Source organism: Haliaeetus leucocephalus, unplaced genomic scaffold (assembly GCF_000737465.1).
Source record: "Haliaeetus leucocephalus isolate CR32 unplaced genomic scaffold, Haliaeetus_leucocephalus-4.0 Scaffold526, whole genome shotgun sequence".
Taxonomy (NCBI): domain Eukaryota; kingdom Metazoa; phylum Chordata; class Aves; order Accipitriformes; family Accipitridae; genus Haliaeetus; species Haliaeetus leucocephalus.
In genome coordinates this window covers 2,326,884-2,351,095 of record NW_010972962.1, presented here as the reverse complement: position 1 = coordinate 2,351,095, position 24,212 = coordinate 2,326,884, and the positions used below count along the sequence as shown (strand labels likewise).

At 42.5% G+C, this 24,212-nt stretch overlaps 1 protein-coding gene across 1 annotated transcript in view; it reads right to left on the bottom strand.

Annotated features, from left to right (window-relative positions):
• Positions 1-968: 968 nt before the first annotated feature.
• The window catches only part of KCNH1 (potassium voltage-gated channel, subfamily H (eag-related), member 1), a 179,910-nt gene continuing 156,666 nt past the window's right edge, over positions 969-24,212 (bottom strand). The window contains exon 11 of the mRNA XM_010576438.1: positions 969-1,919. Coding sequence (XP_010574740.1) covers positions 1,071-1,919 — 849 coding nt within the window. The 3' untranslated portion in view covers positions 969-1,070. The remainder of the gene's footprint in view (positions 1,920-24,212) is intronic.

Genomic DNA, 24,212 nt, shown 5'->3' with positions numbered 1-24,212 from the left:
GGAAAATGCCACAATCTAAAATCTTTAAAAGTTCTGTGAAAGCCTTTGGCTACAATGAACGTTATCAAACCAGAAACTTCTGAATAATGATTTAACAAGAATTAAAAGAGCAGATTCATAGCAAAACCAGGACATAAATGCCACAGTATATTTTCATGGGGAGGCAAATCTGCATGACCCGTTATTGATGTTCACAATACGTTGTGCAGCAGGCTGTGCTCAGGTATGCTGCACACCCAACCCTCTGTCCTCCAGTGGCTGGAATTAAAAGCAAAGGTAACAAATATTCAAAGACATCTGAGACAGAGGTTAAGTTTTTGAAAATCAGTATCCTTGACTCAGTGAATGAGAATGTGGAAGATCCCATTTATTAACAGACCTGAAATACTGTGGCTATTGTTGAGGATGTTGCTAAATATAATTGCTTTAGCAATATATCAGTTTGTAATTAAAAAGTACAATTTTTTTCATCTTTTTAGCCCTTCCTTGACTACCCAAAAGTAACTTCAGTACCAAGCAGCACACAGTCTACTGAAATGAAATATGTCTCCTACTGCTCTGTGCATTATTTCAGATATATGAAAATATACTGTGACATTTAACATGCTGTACAGGTGACTGAGACAGTGACAGCAGCAGCAAACACCCCCCCCCCAAACGCTGAAAATGTAAGCACCCTGGCAAGTGCTTATTCATATATTCATATAGGCAAAACCCAAGCTAATGACATAAGGCATGCTCCAAAACCCTCAGAGGTCACCTGGGGCTCATGGGGACGGCTGCTGCTGTCAGGATTCTTATTCCAACATCCCGAGGGAGACAGGGGGAGCAGGGGGGAATGGGCACCAATGGAGAAAAGAAAAACTTTAGAAACTGTACCCTTGCTGTCAAAAAGGCTTCAGAGTCAGCTGCCATCTTGACATGAGGTTGCAATTCCTGTTACCGTACCTTTTTAGACACAGGGAACATGCTTAATGAACTGGTCCCTCACTCGTTTTCAAGAAAGATTAAATTTAAAATATTAGGGGGCTGTTGGTTGGTTGGTTGGTTGTTTTTTAAAAAGAAACACCTCAGCTAGCTCCAAACATGTCTTTTTCTGATTCTGGAGACTGGGGCCTTGATATTTCAAACAACTCCTGTGGCGACTGGGAGCTTCTTCTTGAGGTTAATATCCTAAGTATCTCAGCAAGCTGTTTTTCTATATTGGTCATTTTTGTGTTTAAAGCCTTGATGTCCTCTTTCAACTCGTGTTTCACTTCTAGCATGGTGGCCTGAAGAGTCTGTTCTGGGATGGGATAAAAAGAATGCTTGACCTCGGTGAGGACGGGGCTGCGGTCCTGCGGGCTTCTTGTCTCCCCAACGTTATCCAAGCGCAAGTCACTTTTCGTAATGCCACTATCACAAGAGTCTGTCTTCTTCAGGGTAGCTTCTCCTGAAGCTTTAGTTCTCTCTGGTAAAGTCTCCATGGACTCTGCTTTAGAGACCTTGTTCCAGTCTTCACCCTTCCCACAGGCGTCTCTGAATTTGGCCCAGCCTTTTCGTCGGGGGTAGTCCCCCGACGCTTTACATCCTGCGTAGTCCGATGTCGGGGCCTGCAGCTTTGCCTGGTCAGATGCCCCAGATGTTGAAGCGGACTGGTATGACACAGGGGTCGCCGGACTCTCCCGTACAGTCACAACGCTGGCTTTGACCACCGAGCGGGTGGAGGAGTGCTCCCCTAAAACGTTCCCCTTCTCCACGTCCAGGTCATCCGGATCTCTGCCCCTCTCTGCTGCGAGCCGCGCTTCCTTCTGCTGCCTGAACCTCTGGAACAGCCGGCGGACGGGGTGGTCCGGCGGTAAGATCAGAGGTGCTTCGTTCTTCCTCTTCATTCTCTCCTCTTCTTCACGTTTGACATCGCTGATTTTCCGGAACACGATCTACAAGGGGAAAGAGATTTCACTCTGTGATTAACTGCACATCCGTTAAGGGAGAAAAGTTATAGAGAAAGAATTATTTGAAAGAATTTATTTTAACTGACAAATGCACAACCTCTGCACATTTATAGCAACATTGTCAAGTGTCTTATCTTGTGTGGAACGTGGCTTATTTCATTATTTAAGAGCATACACCATCTGTCTTATAACACCAGAAAGGAAAAAAAAAAAAGAAGAAAAAGATTTCTCCAGTTACGAGAGGTCAGCAGGGCAGCGCCATTGTAAATATAATGATCCCAAGAAGTAACTTGTTATATTTTGTGTTAAAAGTGACTTCTTACATTTGTTTTCCTGACTCTATGGTTTAGCACCAGGTTTCTAATACTACAAAGAGCCATTCCCATGTCTTATATCAGTCTCATCCCAGAGCTTGCTCACTACGTGCCATGCGATTTATTATAACTATTTTAGTGCAGCTTGGCTGCTAACGGGGTCAGTACAGCAGAGACTACTCCGGACTCTCCAACAGCAGTTTGAAAAGTGCTTCATGCCCTCCCTCCCTTCCCATACCCTCTTCTGGAAGCAACTTGCAGTTTAGAGATGAGGCAAAGCTCAAGTCAGTCCCATAGTCAAGGGTACAAGGACAGTGGGGAATGGGCTCTGCAAGACATGGGGAAGCTGTTTGTGGCTTGATTACTACAGAAGCTTGAAGAGCTTCATGTCTTGATTTATTTCTTTATTTCTATGGAAAGGGGGACATTTTGGACACAGAAACATTAACTTTCCATCTACCCTTCTAATTATATCTTCCTGAGCCTGTAGGCTAAGTGATCTCTGTGGAGCAGCCCAAGGGTCTCAAGGTACTGATGAAAGCTTCACAGTGCTCCCACACAACCCCAAAGTGCAGCCAGGCAATGTTTCTTCCCTGGACTTGATGGCAACACATTCTCTTCAAAAACTCCATGTGTTTTACACTGGTATTGGTATTTTCCAAGCAAAAAACCTCCAGTGTGGTATTAAAGGAGAACGAATAAGTATTCTGGTTTGAAAATGGGAAGTCCCCTAAGCTGAAGTTTTCAATATGGAGTATAAAAGATGTAGCCCCCAGCTTCTACTGAATGCTGAGACCTGATCTCTTTAGCTGCTTTGGGGAAAATCCACTCAAAGTCCTTACATTCCAATGCAGAAATAACTTTCAGATTCAAATCATTATTAGGAAATGTGTAAATAAACCCATCCCTCTGTTGCAGACAGATTTAAATTAAACTAAACATAATAAGCACTGCTTCACTGGCACACACAAAATGCATGTTTCTCCTGACTCCAATGCTTCTTGACAGTTTTGTCATTGTGAAGCAGAAAAAACACATCTTAACTCTGCATTTTTTGGAAGGAAAAACTTGTCAGACTTGGCAGCGTTTCCCAAATACAAAAGAATAAAATTAGCAGGAAGGATACTTTATTTCCAAGCTGCAATTAGGAAAGTAATTGTGAGATAAGAATAAGAAAACAGGGTTCTTGACAGTATTTTTTTTTCCCCAGGAAACTCGGTCTGCAGTGAGCTCAGTAGAAAGTGGACAAAGCAGCGTAATCCTTAGAAGTGAAAGAAAAGCACTTACTCACTGGGAAGGGAGAATCAATACAATGCTCCAGGCTAATGGCTTCCCACACGCTGGCAGTCCCCCACTTTAATTGAAGGAAGAGTGTCAGCCCAGCGTTAGAGCGGCTGCCCGGCACAGTCAGCCGGAGCCTGGCGATGCCAGGCAGGGTCTCGGGGTCATCCCAGCAGCGGGCTGAGGCTGGCTCTGGTGGCACAAAGCCCCAGCAAACCAAGGCAGCTATAAGCCAGGTCAACTTGTCTCTGCAAAATTCGGTGTCCCCAAGCCCTCCCTTTCCCGGAGTCTGCATGTTTGGCGCTGGCGTGGACATCCACATTCCGCACGGCGCTGTGCTAGAAGGTCATGCAGTTAATGGGGCTCACTGGTACATGAGCATGTCTTTGTACGTGAGCGGTCTCAGTCTGACCTGTGAATCTGGACTGTGTGTTTTCCTTAAATGCTCAGAAGGGACGTATGACTGGGTGGTACAATGGTCACCCTCACAGGGGTCATCAGGGAAGGCACTTGGGTGCTTGAAAGAGCTAGAGGCTGGGCTACCTCACAGAGTCCTTGTCTAGTCCAACCCCTTCTCCACGCAGCCTGCTCAGCACCTTGTCTGGTAAGCACTGGAGTACCTCTCACTATTTAATGATTGGCTTTTGTAACATAAATGGGTAAGTTATTTGACAGAAGCTGCCTCTGCTATAGCACCACACATATAAGAGGGCAATGGAGCAAGTCTCAAGCAATAACTTATTAACAGCCTAGCCCAACCCATACTTGTACTAGCCACTGCATCTCACGCAGCTGGTAGTGTGGTCTCCATGCTGGAGTACATGAGAAGCAAATTTACTAGCAAATGCAAAAAGGTGAACACTGAGAGACAAGTTGTTGGCAGTGCTTATCTCCCCACAGCCACCGCTGCTTTCCGTTGCACTGCCTAGATGAGCCCTGTTGATGCTACTAAGTACATCAGCCGTGGAGGAGCTGCCATCAGCTTTCTTGCTGTGTGGTGGTCAGCCTCAGGGCCCTGAACATACCTTCACTCCTTTACCTTCAGGAGATCAGACTGCAACAGGAACAGGAACATATGTGGAGGGAGCAATTACATAAATACTGCCTTTGCTACGGGTAACTGCTACCACACTAATGAGACCCTTAATTTCCATTTTCCACACGAGGCCTTACACCACCTACAAGGCAAGTACACCACAACAGCAATCACCTGCGTGAATGCAGAAATGCAATCCTCAGGTCTCCCATCCTGTTCAAGAACTTTTATACACATACATTTATGTGACAAGCTGCACTCATGCGGTGCAAATCAAACTTACGCACATTTGCCAGAGGACACAGCCTCTGACTCTTGGGTTGGCTTCTTTTAACTAACTCCTAAGACACTGGATAAATACCTGTCAGAGAACAACTTGTCTTTGGGAAACCCACGCAAAGCTGTCACTGGTTTCCTTTTTTGCAAGCTCCCCAATGCTGTATTTTCTCAAGACAGCTCCAAATGTATGTATTAAGCATAAGTGTTATAAGTATGCAAAGCTCAGCAGTAACTGAAAAGACTTTACATAACTGTATTTTGGATTTTTTTTTTGTTGCTGTCTTTTTTACGATTAAGTGCAAGTCCTTAGAAATAAAAATACAAATAACTGTTTTGAATGGACTGTTTTCTTATAATTGTTGAGGAAAAAAACAATTTTAAGTGGTTAAACAGCTTCAGCAGCATCCAAGGTATTCAGAAAATGTGGTTGTTATGTTGATGTATGTACACCTGCTCCCACAACCAGTCAGAATACAAAGGGAAAGAAAATAGGTTTCATTTGTTATAAGGAAGAGAAGTCTGAGCCTACACAGCATTTTTCATGTGGAATTTGATAGGGTTACAATCATGGACCTTAATCAAAATTAAACCCAAAATATTATGGCAAAGATCCAAAGATAGTTTTTAGAGCAGTTCCTCTTTATCTCTCTCTCCAAGCATTCATTTTTGTCTCGGAAGGGATAGTGCTTTGTACCCTCAAAATCTCCTAGACTGTGTGTTACACACCACACAAACACAGGAGACCTCTACTTCACAAGCTATGTAGTTCTCCATAACATCATCCTCTTCAAGACCTAAACACACAGAAACAAATCTAGTGGGAGCATTTTAACAGTATGTGAAGACCAAAATATGGACAAAGAACCTGAACTGAGATGAAATAACAAGAAATTTAAACACCAGGCCTAAAAGTGCATAGTTCACACATCCAATCTCAAGTCTCGTTTCATAATTCCACTTTTATTAAAAAGGTGCTGAATCTTGTAGCTCCACGGGAAAGCCTCCCAAGCTGCCAGAAATGTGAATATTGTGGGGGTATCAGCCTAGGTTTGCCAAAAACTTGAAAAATAGCTATGTTAGGCACAGATTGCTGCAATCATATAAATATTTAACTGATGCCGGCCATTATGATGACTCAATAACAATTTTATTTTTGGACAATGCACCCAGAGGAGTGAAGAAATGCACTGACATGTCCGTGTGCAGGCATGCACCCGTATGTCCCGCTGACCTGTGAGAGCACACACCCTGTGGCCACAGTGCTGCCCGTGCATGAGCTGTGTCCAAGGAAGAAAGACAGGGTTACACCCAGCATGTTTCCCTTTACTCAGTATTAACTAGTTGTGAAGTCTTTAGTAAGTTTTGAGGAAAGACCCTGCCTCTTCTTAATCTTCAAAGAATTTTCAAGCTGTATTTGTAGAATCAATGTCTTTAGAGATTAAGGTCAAGACTTCTCCCAAAAGTATTAAAAAATTAGGTGGACATAAATGAATACTTGAAATATCTTATTTGGTTGTCAAATGTGGAGTGCCCAGCAACTGTTACTTGGATTTTCCTGTGCTCAGCACTGAAACCCAAGCACCATTTAAATAACACAACATGGACATTTTTCATGAATATGACTTCCATAATTTCTTTATTTTAAGACCAGAAGAACAGACTGCAATGTGACCTCCAGCATAAGGCAGGACATAAAATTGCTCTGAAGGGCCATTCTCTGAAGGGAATCTTGTTACAACTAGATTGCATCTTTTAGAAAAACATCCAGTTTGACAGTAATAAAGAATCCATCATCACATCTTGATAAAAGATTCCTGCAATTTTTGCTTCAAGACTGAGTTTGTCCGACATCAGTGATGTTTCTGTTCCTTGCTCCCTCAGACGCTTAAAAATTCACTTTTAGACACTGATTCTAGAGTCTTATGTTTAAGAATCTCTGCAGAAGTATTACATCTAGTCAGTTACTACTGTGAAGGATTTAGACAGTAGTTTTATTGATATGAAACAGGCAAAGTTCACACTTTTAGAATTTTCAATTTAACTCTAAGCTTTCCAATTTTAACTCTTTGGAGATGTTTGAATTATTTCCTAGCTTCCAGCATCTTTAACAGGCAGTGCTCAGTGCTTAAATTCTCACTCTTGCCCAGAGCTAGAATATGCAGTTCATTTAGTTAAATACAAGGTTCCTTTTAAGAAGTCAAGCAAAACAACTAATCCTACAATGAGTCTTCAAGTTGTTTCCCTCTGCTGGCTCACTGCTACCCACTGCTTTCCCCATCTCCCTACTTGCTGATGTTTCTGTAGAACTATCCAGCATAGCTCCAAGTTGTTTTTACTGAGCAGTAATAAGAGGGGAACGGGCACAGGGGTACTCACTTTGTTTCATAAAGACATTTCAGAGAACCTATGCTAAGTTGGCCATTAAAACTGAAGACTGCTGTGCAACAAGACAAAAAGCTGACACGCTCAACAACAGCGCTATCTCATCTGACCAGATGCAAATACAGAGGCAGTAATTTAAGCGCCTGCTTCCTTTACACAAGATGGGGGCAGGTGAGTGAAGAATATGACAGTCGTATATAAAATCAGACATGGTATGAACAGGAGTAGGCAGGGATTGATTATACAGTGTCTTATCTAATATGAAAACTACAGCATCAAATGACAGCAGGAGGAGTCACATACAAACCAAAGACAAGTTCATGGTTCTCTACCTGAACGTGTTAGACATGACTAAGGTGTTAATAAAGGATGCTCTGAATGCAAAAAGTCGTCACGGATTCAATAGACTGGGCAAGTACTTGGTAGAGAAAGCCATAGAGGGCTACCAAACAGACAAAACTGGTATCCTGCTCAGGATATCTCCTGAGGTAAAATTAGTTGGAAGCTGCAAAAGTATTTGTAGAAACTGCCACATAGGAAAGCTTTGTTCTTATTGCTTCCTTAGGCATCCCTAGGCAACACTAAATAATTATATAGGCCAAATCTGGAACTGCTGCCTCAATCACTACTGAGGAAACATTCCAAATGAGTGTGATAGAAGAAGTGCCAGAGGGAAAAACATCAGAAGAAACTATAATAAAGGCTCAAAGATTTGAGCCTTAAACTTCTCAGCAGGCTGTTCACCTATTTCAGAGAAAGGTTTATTCCCATTGCACCGTTCACTTGCATATAGGGAGAGGCAGGACCCAATGAGCCGTTAGAGTGTAGTGCTACGTAGATTTGACATCGCTTTGGAACTTGCCCGGGTTTGAATGAAACAGCTAAAAATGGCATGTTGTTTTGTCACAGTAGGGAAGACCACTTGGTGCACATGAGGAATTCAGAAGTCCACTGTCTCTAGTTGCTCTTGTAACAAACAGCTCACTGAAGAGTTTCACCATCTCTGAACTGTTGACAGCCCACAAAATGCACTAGAACGATGCTGCCTGCCAAACCGTAGCAAGTCATGTTCTTTAACACTCTGCACACTCCCACAAAGGTAACCAACAGAAGGGCAAGGCAGAACCAACATATTAGCAACCGTATTCTGGTCTTGTTGTTATCTGATTGTAAATGCAACCACTGTGCCAACACTGCATGAGTCGGTCTTAAAGATCAGGGGATGCTTCATTTAAAACACATTATGAATAAATTGAAAACCTTATCCTGTCAAATGCTAAAAAAGACCTGCCTGCATCTGAAGAGGACAGGATCTTTTGGTCTTATGCAAAACCATCCAAACTTCTTTTCAACTTTGATTTGTAAGAACTGATCCAAGACCCACAGGAATAGATAGAAATAAGGATTTCATCATGTTTTGAATCAGACTGTCATCATGGAGTTACAATTATGAGGCTCCTAGCCACACAGCTGCTGCTATTATTAGCTCTGCAAGCTCCCCTTCTTTCCACCTCTATAGCATGCACAAATACTGCAAGGTTTGGCAGGTCTTCCTCAGCATTAACAGCAAGTAGCATGGCAACGTTTTTTTCTGGTGCTTAATAATTGTCTTTCACAGATACAGAAACATTCACAGAGTCTGGAAGCGCCAGATATCATAAACAATTAAAAGCTTAAAATTACTTCATACGGTGCTCACAGAAAATGGACTCAAGTGTGAGGGAAACAATCACAAAAAGGCATTTATTAGTACGCAGTCCATCTAGCATCTGCCCAGAACTGATGAAAATATCTTCAGGCTGATGTTAGTCTGATGAAAATTGGATCCAATCTTTCTTTCTTTTTGTTTTTTAAAGAAGAAAGCAAGAGGGAAAAAAAAAGGAGAGAGACAGAAGGCTTGACAAGAAAAATGCTTTTGACACCGATGTCAAAGAAACCAAAGCTGCATGCAATCAACGTAGACTATAATGATGAAGAATCCCTATAGCAGCGTATTAGCAGGTGTCAGGGAAAACGGTGGAAAAATGAGACTATGTCTTTTGCAATTACATGGGATGGTTTGTCAGAAAGAAGGGAATTACTGGTCCCACCTTCTCACAAAATATAGATCAACAGTGCAGGTTCATGAAGCTTCCCACCAAAATCTACAATGGGTTTCACTTCCATTATCTATTACCACAGACAATTCCTGGGTTTAATGCTAGGCTCAGTTGCACCTCTGGTATGTAGAGGTGTAGATGTGTGAGAAGGTATATAAGTACACAGGTCACATTTATGACAGGTGAGAGTGCAGATCCCATTATGCAGTTTAAGTTTCAAGGCACAATCCTCAAAGTCCACACACCTGTTAAAAAGCTGATGCAAATTACCCAGTTTGTAGTCCCATGTTGTTTGGCTTTGACCCTGGGTTTCAGCAAATGAGTTGTGCATGGGACTTGGGGCCACACAAAAAAGCACAAGTCTACAATAATGCTGCAGATATCAATAAGTTTTCTCTAGATTTGCTGGCTACAACAGCAACATTTGGTTTCTCCTTCTGAAGAGGAACAGGTTTCTCCCCAGTTAATGTCACATCCCTCCAGGGCACTCCCAAACTTTTCTAGTTTTGAGTAATAATCTGAAAACTCAAAGCAAACTAAGATTTGGAAGGTCCTGGCAGTGGGGCTGCAAAGGACTGCTGGTATCAGGAGTGCTGGTATCAGGAAACCTCAGGTATATACCTGGGCACACACAGCCTGAGCCCCAACATGTGGATGGGCACAGCCCTTTTGCATCTCCAAGAAGTCTTTGCTCTGGGGGGGGGAGTCAACCCTGCCCTTCAGACAGAGCAGTACCTGCTTACTTTTAAATCAGACTTCTGTGCACTACTGGATCATTAATATACAAGTGCTTGGAAGAAACACGACTTCATAATTTAATGAGCATCCATGCTCTCCAGATGAATAAAGGTAACAAGGTTTTTAGTCTATACAGAACAACATCTGGGCTAACTGTAACTGTCATGAGCACCACTGGCTTCAACAGTACTGAAGCTCTTCTCTGTGACAGCATATTTTGTAGCCTAATTACAAATTCTAGAAATACTGACTTGAATATTAGTGTTTAGTCATGTCACTATCATTTACTTAGAAGTTCTGCACAACTCAAGACTCTACTCCTTTATGTTACACTCCTCATCCTGACTCATGTTTACAGGCTAGGCTAATGTTGAAAGAAAAGGGAAAAGATTTTTCAAAAATACTACTGAAAATAAGACAGAATTATATGTCCAGAGCAATTAGTGGAAATAATAGACAAAACCTGCCTGATCTACAACAGGCTTACTAGCAAGTTTTGAGGCAACAGGAGATGTCTATTCCCCCAAATAGGCTCTAAAACATTGTCAATAGTAAAGTGAGACAACCACACAATTAAAACTAAAAACCACATCATTGACACTGGTCAACAGTTTGGATAGACATTGACAATTACAGTACACTATAGCTCATTTGGCAACCTTCTTCAGTAACTTACAAAAAGAATAAAAGAATAATATGAAAAAACACTGACATACATATTGCTAAAGATCTACTAGAACTTCATTATTTCTGAGAGGAAAAGTAGCTGTGACAAGCAAATACCTAACATGTAGGCAAGGGCTTTGCGGAAATTATGCCAGATCTGAGTGGGGGAATGTTGTACCGCTTGAGAACTACTATGTCTGTCAAAACGTGAAATGCTCTGTAGGAACTTCTTGTTTGTAGTTAATGAGGAGAAAAGAATGTTTTTCCTTCCTGCCTGCCGAATGTCAGCAGTTTCTAGCAGCACCACCTATAAAAAAATATTTCCATGTTTGTTTGGGGCTTTTTTTGCCTTTTTCTTTGCATTTTTTTAGCACATAGGGAGCTTTTGTATCTGTGTACACACATCAGACACACAAACAGCCCATGTAGACTCATCTTCTACTCCAGATCAACATACTACCCTCATTCTTGGGCAGAAAATGCTGCCTCAAAAAATGCTTTAAGGAGAGCCCAAGGCACAGCAGGATCTTACCTCTCTGTCACCTAAATTAGAACTATACAAAATGTCATATGATCTGTACAACATGCCTTCTCAAGAGTCAGAGTCCGTTTCCCCAAGCTCCCCGTGGTTTGCTGCCATTTACCAAGTGTTTCCTGAAAGAAATTAGGCAATTTGTGTGAGTCAAGGATTTGGGATCCCCCCCCCCCCACTCAGAGACAATTTCACTTGAGATCTGAAGCGGATGCACAGGTTGTAGAGCTCAGGAAAGCAATGATGTGTTGAGATAATAGTTAAATTATATAGTTTATTTTCAGTGATTACATTTTGGACACTAGCTTGCCCTTAAGATAATTTCCTCTTAGCCAGTGTCTTTCTTTCATGCACTTTTTTTTCCTGCTTTCATTTATCTGCTTTCTGTCATTAGGCTTATAGTGGTTGACAGGTATCTTTTGTTCCAAGAGGGTATCAAATGTATTTTCAAATATATTCAAATCAATCAGGCACCATCAGTCCCAAGAGCTTACGAGTCATTCAGCTACCTTTGAATGCCCACTCGCAAACGAATCCACACAAACACAACACTCAGTGTCACTGATGTACAAGGCTTGTGCAGCTCTTGAAATTATAAACTGAGAATTACATTAAGCTCAGCTGAAATTTCCTTGCATAAATTGCCTATGATAGCATGAACTCTTCTTCATGTGTCTCTCTGAGTTAACAGGCTTAAAGTTCAGCTATAGTATTGAAGAAAAACAAACTAACCTGCAGCTCTGCATAAAAAAGGAATAAATCTTCTACCAGACTAGGTAGCCCAGTGTCACTCAACCAGTCTGTCCTTTCCCTGTTCAGAGCACTGCTTGGATAACATTATGTGAGAAGGAAACAAACTGTTAATAACTGGATGAGAAACAGCAATAAAAAGTACATCGCTTGCTATTTCCCAAAGCAGCTGTCAAATCTCTTCAGCCCTAACTAACAGCCAGGAGCTTAAAACCTTGAAGGGAAGAAAACAGTTGACTGTAGTGAGCTGTCTCAGATCTTCTCATTACAAGGAGCTCCTCTAAGCTAGGAATAGGTCTCCACCAGTTTGCCACAGACCAGTTGCAGCTGGTGGTAAGTGATGGCCCTGTCTTCCTTGTCAAGTGTCAAAACTGATAGCTGTCTCCTGTGTGGTAAATGCACACGTGAACTAATTAAAATAGCCAAGAACTGACAGATCGCTCCAAATAACTTCACAGCGAATCCTTTAGAGCTGTACTTCTTGATTTTGTTTCAGGTATTTTTATTGTGTGAAAGCAGACACTTAGGTCCCATGGCAAATACAGATTCAAATACTGACAGATGTAGATGCTTTCTGTCTTATCGGTGTATTTCACTCACACATCTCCAAGTGTTTTACAGCAATTCCTCAATCCTCTGAATATCACCAATGCCATTATTTTTATTTATTAATTACATAGCAGCGATGCGTAGGGCTGTATTAGGCTTTCAGTTTATACACACACACACACACAGAGCAAAATGGCACTATTCAATGAGACAAAATGGCCTATTTCATGGGAAGACATCACAGGCCCAGCACATACTCCAATGTCTGATGTCAGCCACACAAAAATTTATGAGCAGTTTGAAATGTTACTTGTGTAAGATGTCCCTTTCTGTTATGACTGGTAAAGGTTCATCCTTACAAGGTCCAGATAAGAGATCCTGAATACAATTTGTCAAGAGAGTTGTGATTTCAAACACACTGAAGTTAAAACATTCTCAAATTTCTCCTGAAGAAAACGACTGCTCTAGAAGAGGAAAACCAGGATAATTCAGCACCAGCATATTGTTTCCTCACAAATAGACTGAAACACTCATTTTAAAAATATTTATGATCATGTGTATTCAAAAAATGACAAAGTTAAATCTGAATATTGAAAACCTCTACATGCCGACGTCTATTACCAGGAGCAGTAGGAACCACAAACTCAAGATTCCCTGGCACCACCAAATGGAAGCCTAAAAGCTGCCTTTGGCCCAGCCTTCATTTGTATCACACCTCTCCCTCTTGCATACAGATATGGGCAGTATGTATTCACAATGGTTCATTCATCCCCAAATGCCATTTCAGTCATCATAAATTCAGACTGCATTTGCAACTGCTTTTGTTAAAACGTTTTGTTTAGAAAAAATGAGCTTGCATCTGACTCTTGGACTACACGGTCATGGTGTTGTCTCCCTTTTCCTGAGTAGTTGAGAGCACCCATAGACAGCTGAAAGCGAATTCCCTTTTCCCCTCTGCCAAAAGGATCTGAACGCCCCTTTCAGGAGCACGCTCCAGTCACCACATTATGGGCAGGGCTGCCCAGCCAGCACAGAAACTCAGTTCAAACTCCGAGGTGCACAGAGACGCAATGAGGGAAGCTCTCCCCCTCCTTCCCTCCCTCCCCAGAGCTTTGCACTGTGACGAGGCAACTGTGACAAGAGATGCCCGCTCGCTGCAAGAAAGACACAGGCCAGAATGGCTGAGGTTACGCTGGGGAGAGCTGCTCTCAGCCTCCCCTGCCATTTCACTTCAGGTACATACACAACGGGGCACCCTGTCTTCAAGGCTACAGAGCCAGGCTGTCGTGTTTCCAAACAAGTGAAACGAGTCCGATAGGAAGGGTTGAAGGAAGTCCTCCTGCTTTCGAAAGCAGGGGTTGGAACTGAGGTCCCCCACTTCCCTCAGGCAGGTGACAGAAATGGTGCTCCAGCCTGGAGACACAGGCCCTCACCAGGAGGTGGGATCCCCACGTTCTGGCTCCTGCTTTAGCAAACACCCTCGCCGTTGGTTCAAAACAGAAAGTCTCAGCCGTAGACACTACAACACCTAATCCCAGAAACCCACCTGGACAGCAGTTTTACCATTCTCTTCATCTTCTCGAATCAATGAGAAAAATGAACTTCCTGGACCTGAAAGTTAGCCCAGTTTTATCTAATAGCCACCTCCTTCTGCTTTGCAACTCTAACCCTTCATTTCCCCAAACTAAAATGTTTCATTTCATCTTACAGGCAGCTTTTCATTTAAGCTTTCTCTTCTTCTCCTGTTTTTCCACTTCACTGAGGCAATGCAAAACATTTGATTTTCATCTGAGAGGCCGGTTTGAAGAGTTCAGCTGTAGCTTAAGTGAGGCAAAGCACAGACTGTACATCAGCGTGGTTACGTGCTTTTTAGTGATCAATAAAATATTGATTGTTTAAACTATCGTGCTTTGCCATCTCTACCTCTTCCACGTTCTAACGTCACATTGGGCTAAACTTAAATACCTGGGGTGATGTCTCCTTGCTTCCTCTTAAGGGGCACTGTAAAACAGTTTTCTCCTTGATCCACTGTTCTGAGGTGAGGAAAGAGGGAGACGTGACACAGAGCTTGCCCTTGAGCAAGCTGCCTCTCTTCCACTGGTAACACTGGGATGGTAACTCTTAACCTCTAAGCCTCACTGAAACATGGCATATTTTGAGCTTCAGAGTTGTACCAGTATCCAGAAGAAGCCATCACCAAAGCCGTATCTCAGGTTAGGAGTGCAGTGAAGCCTTGTAATCTCAGTTTAACTCCCCCTTCACACTGCGCCACAGGCTCTTTCATTCTCCGTGTGTATTTACAGTTTATATTTACAAAGGATAATTTCCTTATTTTTAAACAAGAGAAAGGCATTTTCAAGGAGGTTGTCATACTATGTTTTATGTCACCCATTTTCTACTCTCATATTTCACACAAACTGATTCTTATCCCAAGTGTAGGAATACAAAACACCATCATCCTGATCAGAAATAAAGGCTGTGAGCAGCATGCTATACTCTCATCTTCCTGAAAATGGGAAGAACTGCAGACACAGAAACGTTGGAGAAGCTGCTGGAAGCCCAGTGGGTTTCACGCTGCCACAGACCATCGGCAGGTGCTGGGACATTCTGCTTTGTCACCATCACATTGCACTGTTGTGCATGGGGAGCGGAAATAAAGGTTTGCCATGTACCTCACACAACTTGGGGGACAGAACCAGGGCCTCAAGCACTTGAGATCCACTTGGGAACAGCTCCCAATGCAAAGCATAACCTAAGAGTGGACACTTCAATGGTGCTGTAAAATTTTTCTGTTATGACAATGATTGTACTTGACTACAGTGTACAAATTAATTTAACTGTTCACAATTAAGCAAACAAAACCAAAAATTGCTCTCTTCCTGCCTCCATGAGAGCTCTCCTCTCCTTTCTGCTCTTTGTTATGCCTTTGTAAGACCTCTAGTCTGCAAGAATTACTAGTCCCAAAACTCACTTAAATATGTTCAGGTGACAAGATGGATGATCTCATACCACAGGCATAAGCTGAGACATGAAAAATATGTATCAGGAAAAGGAAACTATTTCTTTAGCGACTGAAGAGTGCAGCAGGCACTTCAGCAGTTAAGTACACAAAAAAAGACATTATTATCCAAAATAACGTTGGCCATGGAGCTAAACTCAAGCAAAGAAAACAGCAGGTATGGCCCAGTGTACCACTCTGAATCTGAGTAAGCAATAGTTAGATCGACCTGTTATGTGTGCATATCTGACAATGACACAGCTGGACAATTTAACAGAAAGCTCAGAGAAAATAAAAGTGTTTGCACATACAGCAAACAACACTGAAGAACCTCTTCGTGACATTGTTTTCAGCTACGAGGTTATAATCCTCAGAAACACAAAGCAGTCATCATTACACAACCAGCACCAGCGACCAAAAGCTGGATTTTGGCAATAGTTTCAGCATTCCACGTAAAGGAAAAGTGCTCTTCATTTTTCACGTAATGACATCCTAATCAAATGAACTGCTTTTAGGACCATCTCCCTTCCTACATAATAACGCAGTTTCTCACGGGCACTCATCCCCCAGTTAGGATTTGACACCTAACTTCTTCTGTACGCCCACTTCTCTAAGAGAAGTCGTACTGAAATCACAGCTCAAGAGCAGGTGGACACGAGCCATCATCGTGTCTTTCTAATCACAGGCTATCCGGGGGCTGGGAAGGACTAACAGATTTTAGAGAACTCAGAGGCTCGTCAAGAATGCATCTCCTCCCCCACCCCTGCTGTCCTCTCAAATGCCCCTAACTGTCCCAAAATGCATTTTTTATCACCAGTCTGCCCACAGCATAGATTTTTATCAGGCTACAAAATTAAGTCCTTAAAAGGACTTAATCTGGCTCTCTGCTACTGACAGCACAGGGGCCTCGCTGCAGAGGTTTTGGCACCAGGTTCATAAAAAGGAGTTACAGCGCTTTCAGATTTCAAGCAGGTTTTTCAAAAGGCCACAGGAGCAAACATTTTAACCCGAGATGAAACCACAGAACTCCTACAACTCTGGGCATGGGGACTCCACGTTGCCCCTGCTGAAGCAAGCCTAGGACACGTGCACACACCTAGGCTAGTCTGCACAAAGCGGGTTTGCATTCTTCTAATTTACCCATTTCCCAACACTTTGAGCTACTATTACATACTAAGTAAAGCCCAGAGAAACTTATTTTTTAAAGTTCTGACTTCTACCCCTCCCTTCCTGATTTTTATCTAATGCTGGACTTTCTAGCAAACACTTGACTACAAAGGCACAGAAGGCACAAAGAGATCATGCATGCGTTACACCAGCATGCTGGCAAATTTGCTTCATATTCAGATGGAAACCATTTGGCTCAGAGGCATCGCTGCTTAGTAAATCAGCTGTAATTTCCATTGTTCTCATTGTGCTACAGGGGCATCCAGCCCAAAACGCCTGTTTGGCTGAAGTGGATGGGAGCACCAGGCAACTGCCTGGATCCAGCTTTTGTACTTTGGTGACAGAAGGCTCTAGAAAATGCCGTCAAGGAGTGCACAGCAATGCCAGCAGAGATTGTTTAATCCCCCTGAACTCCGAAACCTGCTCGCTTGTAACTTGGATCTGATGCCAGCCCTCAGGACAAGAGTCCCCCAGCAGGATGCCAGTACTGGAGCATCTCTTGATGTGCCTCATGATTTCTTTACGTGGAAAAGCTGTCCTCTAGCTCAGTGGTGGATAAATGAGCTGCCCCACTGTGTGCCTCGCCTGGGCGGCTGTCCCCGTGCTCAGAGGAGAGCCCTCAGGACCACTAGCCCTGCAAGCAGAGGGTGGCACAGTGGCACACAGGGCAGGTGGGGTGTCCTTGCTGCAGGGCAGCATGGGGAGGAGGCAGCACTCTCGAGTGCTCTCACTGCCTCTGAAAAGTGGGTGAGAACAGCAAATACACTGCCTGCCTTTGCTATCTCAAAGCCAGGTCTTGCGTCAGAAGAGGTGAAGAATTAAAATACTTGCAAACTGCCCCCTCCTCTCCCTGCTCCCCAAAGCTCAGCAGCAGAACAAGCAGGGGACAAAAATCCTTTTCCACTGCACAAAGCTGGACCCACGAGGCCCCTCTCTCATGGACAGACACTGGGAAGTGCTGGGTATCACCAGTTTCAACTGAAGTCCATTTATCTCTAACACAGTGCCAGACTCTAAACTTTTTAAAAGAGATTTCGGGGGGGCGGGGCGAATCATATATATTTGACGTCTCAACTCTTAGAAGGCCCTTGGGAAGATTTGTCAGAAATGTACTGTGCAGGCTGAACATGGGCATTGCGAGGAGTGGGAGATGTGTCACTAACACCTGCTGCCTGGACAGGCGTGATGTGCAGGGCAGTGGAAGGTCTGCAGGCAGATGTGTGGTGCTTGGTTGCAGACCATGGCAGAACATGAGCGCAGCTGCTAATAGGCATTCCTGCATAGACAGATGCAGTAACTTCCACAGCAGCTCCAAGGTATAAAGTAGGTTTCACTTGTGATGCTAGACTAATTGAAAACATCCTTTGAAGAAGCAGTGCCCAGGAATCTTTTCAATTGTGCTTCCAAATTCACTTTTTCCCCTCAAACAATCTTTCTTACCCAGTTAGGAAAAGCCCAGTCCAGACTCTATTTTAGACATTTCTCTAACAGGAAAGTTTGCCAGATCCAACATTTTAAACAGATTTTGTCTTTTGTATTTCTTTTACTTAGCATTTGTAATTTCATACATGACTTCTTAGAGAATAAAGCATCTGGTTTATTAATAAAAAGGATTTTTTCTAGAACATTAGCTTGGGTTAAACCAGCTAAAATTCAAACTGCTGCTCTTCAAAATCATCATCCTTAGAATACTATAAGTTGAAAAGCTGTTACTTTAGTAAGTCACGCAATTTTTCAGCATTTATCTTAAATATGGCTATGTATCATCACCTGTTCTGCAAGCCAGCTGCCCATAGCACATGCTGTCTGGAACTGAGTTTGCTGAAAATACGAGTTACAACAGCATGATCTGATTTTTCTTTCTTTGCTTTTTTTTACACTTATATTACCTGCATCCAACCTTCCAACCTTTTTCAGGTGCAGTGGTGATTAAAAGATGATCTTTTTAACTTTGTTATCCCAACTTCTCCCCTGGAAGAGCCTCAGGTTTGCCATTAAAGGGTAAAGAGCTGGCCATGAACGGCTGGCTGCCTGCTGCTGCTGTAGCATGCAGACCCAGAAGGATTTAGCAGAGGCACAAGATGCTGCAATGACTCCGTTAGCTGAGTCAAGTTACTTCACAGGGCATATTGTAACTAATAAGCATACAAGCCTCATCTTTGCCTAACTCAAGAGAACAGGATATCTGAGAGGGAAGGCAGAAGTTTTTCTGTCTTAATAGATGTTTGACGTGTCATGTTGCATTTGACTATCTTCCTGAATCCATCATTCGCTGGATGCGTCCACCACATCAAAGCTTTGAAGAAGCAATTATCAGGCAGACAAGACGACTTAGTTAAATGTGAGAATACTTTTACCCCTTACCTTGGGGGCAGGGAGAAGCTAGGTTCATCTCTGCACCACATCCAGCTACACTGGGTTAGGTGAAGCCTCCAGTCTCTGAAAACACTTGGCCCTTGTGCCTGTATTGGTTATTGAAATTGCATCTTGCCAAATGATCCCCGGCACTGCTGCTAAAGCAGTGAGTCACTCTCAATTGCCTGAGAATTTCCAAGGCGTTTACATGCTTCAATACAACATGCTGTTCTTGTTCACAGAGAGGCTTCTTCACATTCAAAACTTGTTCAAGGACAAAGCTACAACAAGCAATTATTGACAGCAAAGCGAATGACAAGGAAACATGCCATTCTTTGCTGAGGCACTCCAAAATTTGTTGTTGCTGTTGGCTTTGTAGTTGTTTCTGTTTTTTCACACTGTCACCCCGTTACTGCTGTGTCCAGAACTTTAGCTGTGCTTACAACGCCTAACAGGCAGCGGGGTGAGGAAGCAGCCCAGCTACTCCCCTGCCAGCTTCATGCAGCAATTCACAGACCAATCACACAGCACAGATGTGACCTGGCTGCTCTGCAGCCTCTAGCTCAACCCCAACGAAACGGGAGTCCGATGGCAAGGCTGCTCCGTTTCCCCTTTGGGTACCTCAGGAGATGCAAACTAGCCTCCTGATGACTGTGGGGACACCTGCCAAACAGACGAAATCAAAACTCCGAACAGACCACGTTATCCTTTCTATACACGCAGACCATTAATTCTCCTAGCCGCAGTCTGGCATGATGATGCCATATCTGTTTTACAGACAGGGAACAGAAGACAGAAGAAAATAAATTATTCGTTAGATGCCACCAGAGAAATCTTTCTGCAGAGCAGAGAAGTGGACTAGTATCTCCCAAGTCTCAGATTAATACACCACACAAAGGTCCCTCTTCCTCTTGTAGGCTTGGGACTAACTGATCAGAAGCTTTCTATGCAGCTTAGTAATAATACCAGCCACTGCAGAGGTCCTGCAGGACCTAAATGCTGCATAGTGCTGCATAACGTCAATAGGCTGATGTAGGAATATGATGATCCAGCTACTCCTTGCTGGATTTGTAGTAGCCACACACACAGAAGCTAAACTCAGAAGGCTTCTGACTAACCAAAATGGCTCCAAACACAGCAACAATTCACAGACCAAATACCCAAAGGGAATATTGACTGGCCTATGTCCTCACTTTAATTCCAAGAAGAAACCAGACAACAAATTTGCAAATGCATCATACACTGCATTGAGATGTGTTTTGCATATAAGGCAACCAGGACTAGGATAGTTCTGACTCCCTGTGGCTGATGGCAACAGCTCGGCTATTTTTGTTGCTTGCTAATCTGGCCTGACCAAAGGAACTAGGGTCAGGAGTCAGGACTGAGCTGCGCTTGCTGCTGGGAAGGTCAAGCACTCCCGGGCAGTGGAAGATGCAATGGGAAAATTCATTATCTTTGATGAGGCCATCGCTCCAATTCGATCTTTTAAAGTCAGATGCTTATAAAAAGAAACCTAAATGCCCGAACAGGTGAGAGTGACAGCTCTACTTTCTCCTTTACTTTGTCAAAGCTGAGATAGGGTCTGGACTCAAATGTATGTCTTCCCTCTTCCTACACTTCACTGCCAGATTGAAGCCTAAATTTTGTGTCTAACTATAGCTGATGGCACCCTCTTAGCACTGGCAGTTTTAAGCAACAAGCAGATGTCACTATGGCCTCTAACACATTGCTGGACATAGCTTTAAAGCATCATAATTTTGTTGAAAACATTTCCAGTTTGTATTGGTATTACAAGCCCAAACAACTAGAATAGAGACAAAGTTCATAGTGTTTAACAGATAACAAATTCTGCTTCATAACATGCAGGAAGTATGTGTCACAAGCAAAAGGCTCAGAAAATCAAATCCTGGCCTCAGCTGAAGAAGCAGGAATCATCCATACTGTTTCATTTCCTGGCCACTTTCTATCAATTCTGTAAATATCTGGCAATCGAAATGTCTCCTGCACTCTGTCCTATACAGGAAACAGACCCAGAATCAACAGAAAAATAACAATCAGAAGGGAAAAAAAACCCAAACCAACCCACAAATATTTCAATTAAAGTAAGTTTTGGAATTTTACAGGTAGTTTGGTATTAACATGAATCACCATACTTAAACCCCTCCACAGGACAGTTACTGAACATGTCTTTTAACTTTTTAGGCCTTTTCCCCCTATCCTAAGAGATCTTTTTACGTTTAGAATAAAAAGCTCCAGCGATAGTCTTTAGGTCACTAAAGATGTTTTCACATGCTCCAGGAGCTCCAGCAGCCTCACAGGAGGCTCCAGGACAAAAGGATTCAAAAGTTCCCGCTGGTGTAATGACATTGAGGAGGAAGACAGGAGGTGTATGTGAAGTCTTTCATTTCAACCGGAAAACTAATAAGCACTGTCAAAACATCAGTCTTGCTGCACACATAAGAATCGGTAAAAAATCCCAGTAAAAATAAGTACGTTAGGATTTGATCCAAAGTTTATAAACAATAATAGTCAGCTTCACTTTTTTTTTTTTTTTGACTACTTATCTAGGTTGTGCCATAAGCTTTAGTCCCTCAAATAGTATCTGTCCACTTCAATACCACCTTTTACCTGGGAATCTTAAGTAGATTCAGCTTTGTAACAGCTTCTGAGGCAAGGAAAACATAATTGCTTTTGCTGCCTGGATGGAGAGTGAAGAGAGTGAATAATCAGTCTAGTCCTTATACTAGGTGACTGCAGTAGAAAGAAAAGCAATCCTAATTTTCCCAGCAATACAGGATGTTCATTGTAAGACTAAATATTCCAAGGAGTTATATATGCTTGCAGAACAGTTATACACAGTGCATTTAATTGCCAGTGCTGTAAATAAATTGTTTGGACTTGTGTAACGCAACAGGAATAAGTGGTCCCTACTTTTAGTTCCCCATGATATGATGCTTTCAGGCAAAACGGAAGACATAGTGGTAAAGCAGAGATTCTAACTGCTACAACCATAATGGAAATGAGAGGAGTTAGTTTATCCAAGGGCATTAATTTGACCATGCTCTCCTAGACTTATGTACAGATAAAAAAATTCACTTCAGGTAAATGCAAATTGATCTCACTCCCATAGTGGTGTGCAGGTCCCATGAATTTGCATTACTGTAAAGAAGTTCACATTGCCAGGTTAAGTTTCTCAGGTAGAAAATACTGCAAACATAAAGTCTGTAATTTGCATATCTTTCAATCACCAGAGGATGATACTTCAGCTTCTGAATGCTGGGGGATTTTAGCAAATTCAAAATCAAAACCAGTTTGATTTAAAAGCCTAAACAAGCTTAAACAACCAGATTCTTAATGGAGCTGAACGCCCTAGACCTCCCCATAGCTCAGTGGCTACACAGAGTGCTCAGCACCAGCGCTGACCTCAAGCACTGCTTCTCAGCCTCCACGAAACCTCCACAGGTAGCCCTCCCTCACGCACACATGCACGCACGCTCAGAAACCAACTGCACTGGCACAAGGCTCAGGCAGGGCTGGAGTGTTAAGAAACCCCAAGCTCTGGTTGCCTCTGACAACTCTCCTGTTATGCCATGGTCATTATTTATGAAAGCTCTGCCCTCTAACCCAGGGCTCCTGCGCTATGAGCAGTGCTGAGTTCAGCAGGTGCTATTTTTCGCAGCATTTTGCATGACCTGGTCTATCAACCGCTAGCATACGCAGCATCCAAACCCTGCACAGCCAACAGAGTAATTTCCTCATGGGCTTTTCTTGTTGCAGTAGCTTTATCCTTTCCAAAGATTAATGAATTCCTCTTTGCAATGCCCTGTGACTTTACTACCCATTTACCCGCAGAAGAAAGATTGCACGACTGCTCCTAGTACAGGCTCGTGCTTTATAATCAAGCCAGATTGTTTCTTTAATATCAATGCATGTAGTTCATCCTTTAACTTAAATCAATAAGGATCAAAACAGGTTATGACTTCTATGCATACAAAAAGGCTTGAGGCAGTTTGTAAATAGCTATGGATTTTGTGGAGCCTGAAGGATGACTTTGTCAGAAGCATGGAAAGTTGCACGTTTTCAAATAGTCAGAAAAGGAGGAAATGTCATCGGCTAGCATCAGTGCAAGTGTGTCTCTCAGGAATGCCAGAAACTAAGTAGGATTGTGGAAATATTTAAAGCATACTGCAATGCAACACTTACACACACACCTCAACCCATACTCCTTTATATAAGTGCGAATTTAGGGAGAACCCTTCAAACTATACTGTGATCTATCTTCCTGTAAGATAGTAGTTTGTAATTTTTTTCTAGGCAGCTCTTTAAGGAAGAGACAGATACAATGAAGAAACAGCAGTTGAAAGCAAAGGATTTCCTGAAAACGAAAAGTCTGTTTTCAAGTAATTTAAAAAAAAATACAAAAGAAATAAAACTGTACGTGCATTGAATTTTTTTGTAATGAGAATCAGTGCTGTGAAAACAAAATAATAAAAAAAACTCTCCAAAGACCTTTGTATGCTAGGGCAGTAGAAATTTTTCTTAAGTCTAAGGAAAATTGAGAAAGAGAATAGCTATGACTCAAGAAAATGTATCTTCTGAAATGTCTGGTTTATCCATATGATACATTTTCATTGAAAAATGTCAAAAAACCCATGCAATGGAAGAAAAAACCTAAGAGGCATGAGTCAGCAATAGGACAGGATCCATCTTTCATTTGATTTACAAGAGCTTGAAGAACCTCTGAAACATAGAAGCATTCAGAAGCAAGCAACTTGAGGAACATTATACTTTTTTCAATCTATACAATGGGGACTGGTTGGACAGAACTAATGGGTGTTTTGCAAAAGCCCTGCAGTCATAGTGAGATGACTGGTGCTATGTTGTTCTTATACAGCATATGTGTATGGAAATCTTTATATCATATTTATATGCTACAATATATTTGCATTATATGCAAAGATTTCATGCGACCAGAACAAGAAAGTGCTTCCTACACTGAAAAAATGTCATTTGTATTCTACTTTAATACAACTGACACCAAGCAAAGAACGGTCTGCAATGTGCACACTGTGCAAAGCCACCCTCACCCTGAAAAGAAGGAATTGTCAGCTTTCCAACTGATGCCCTCTGTA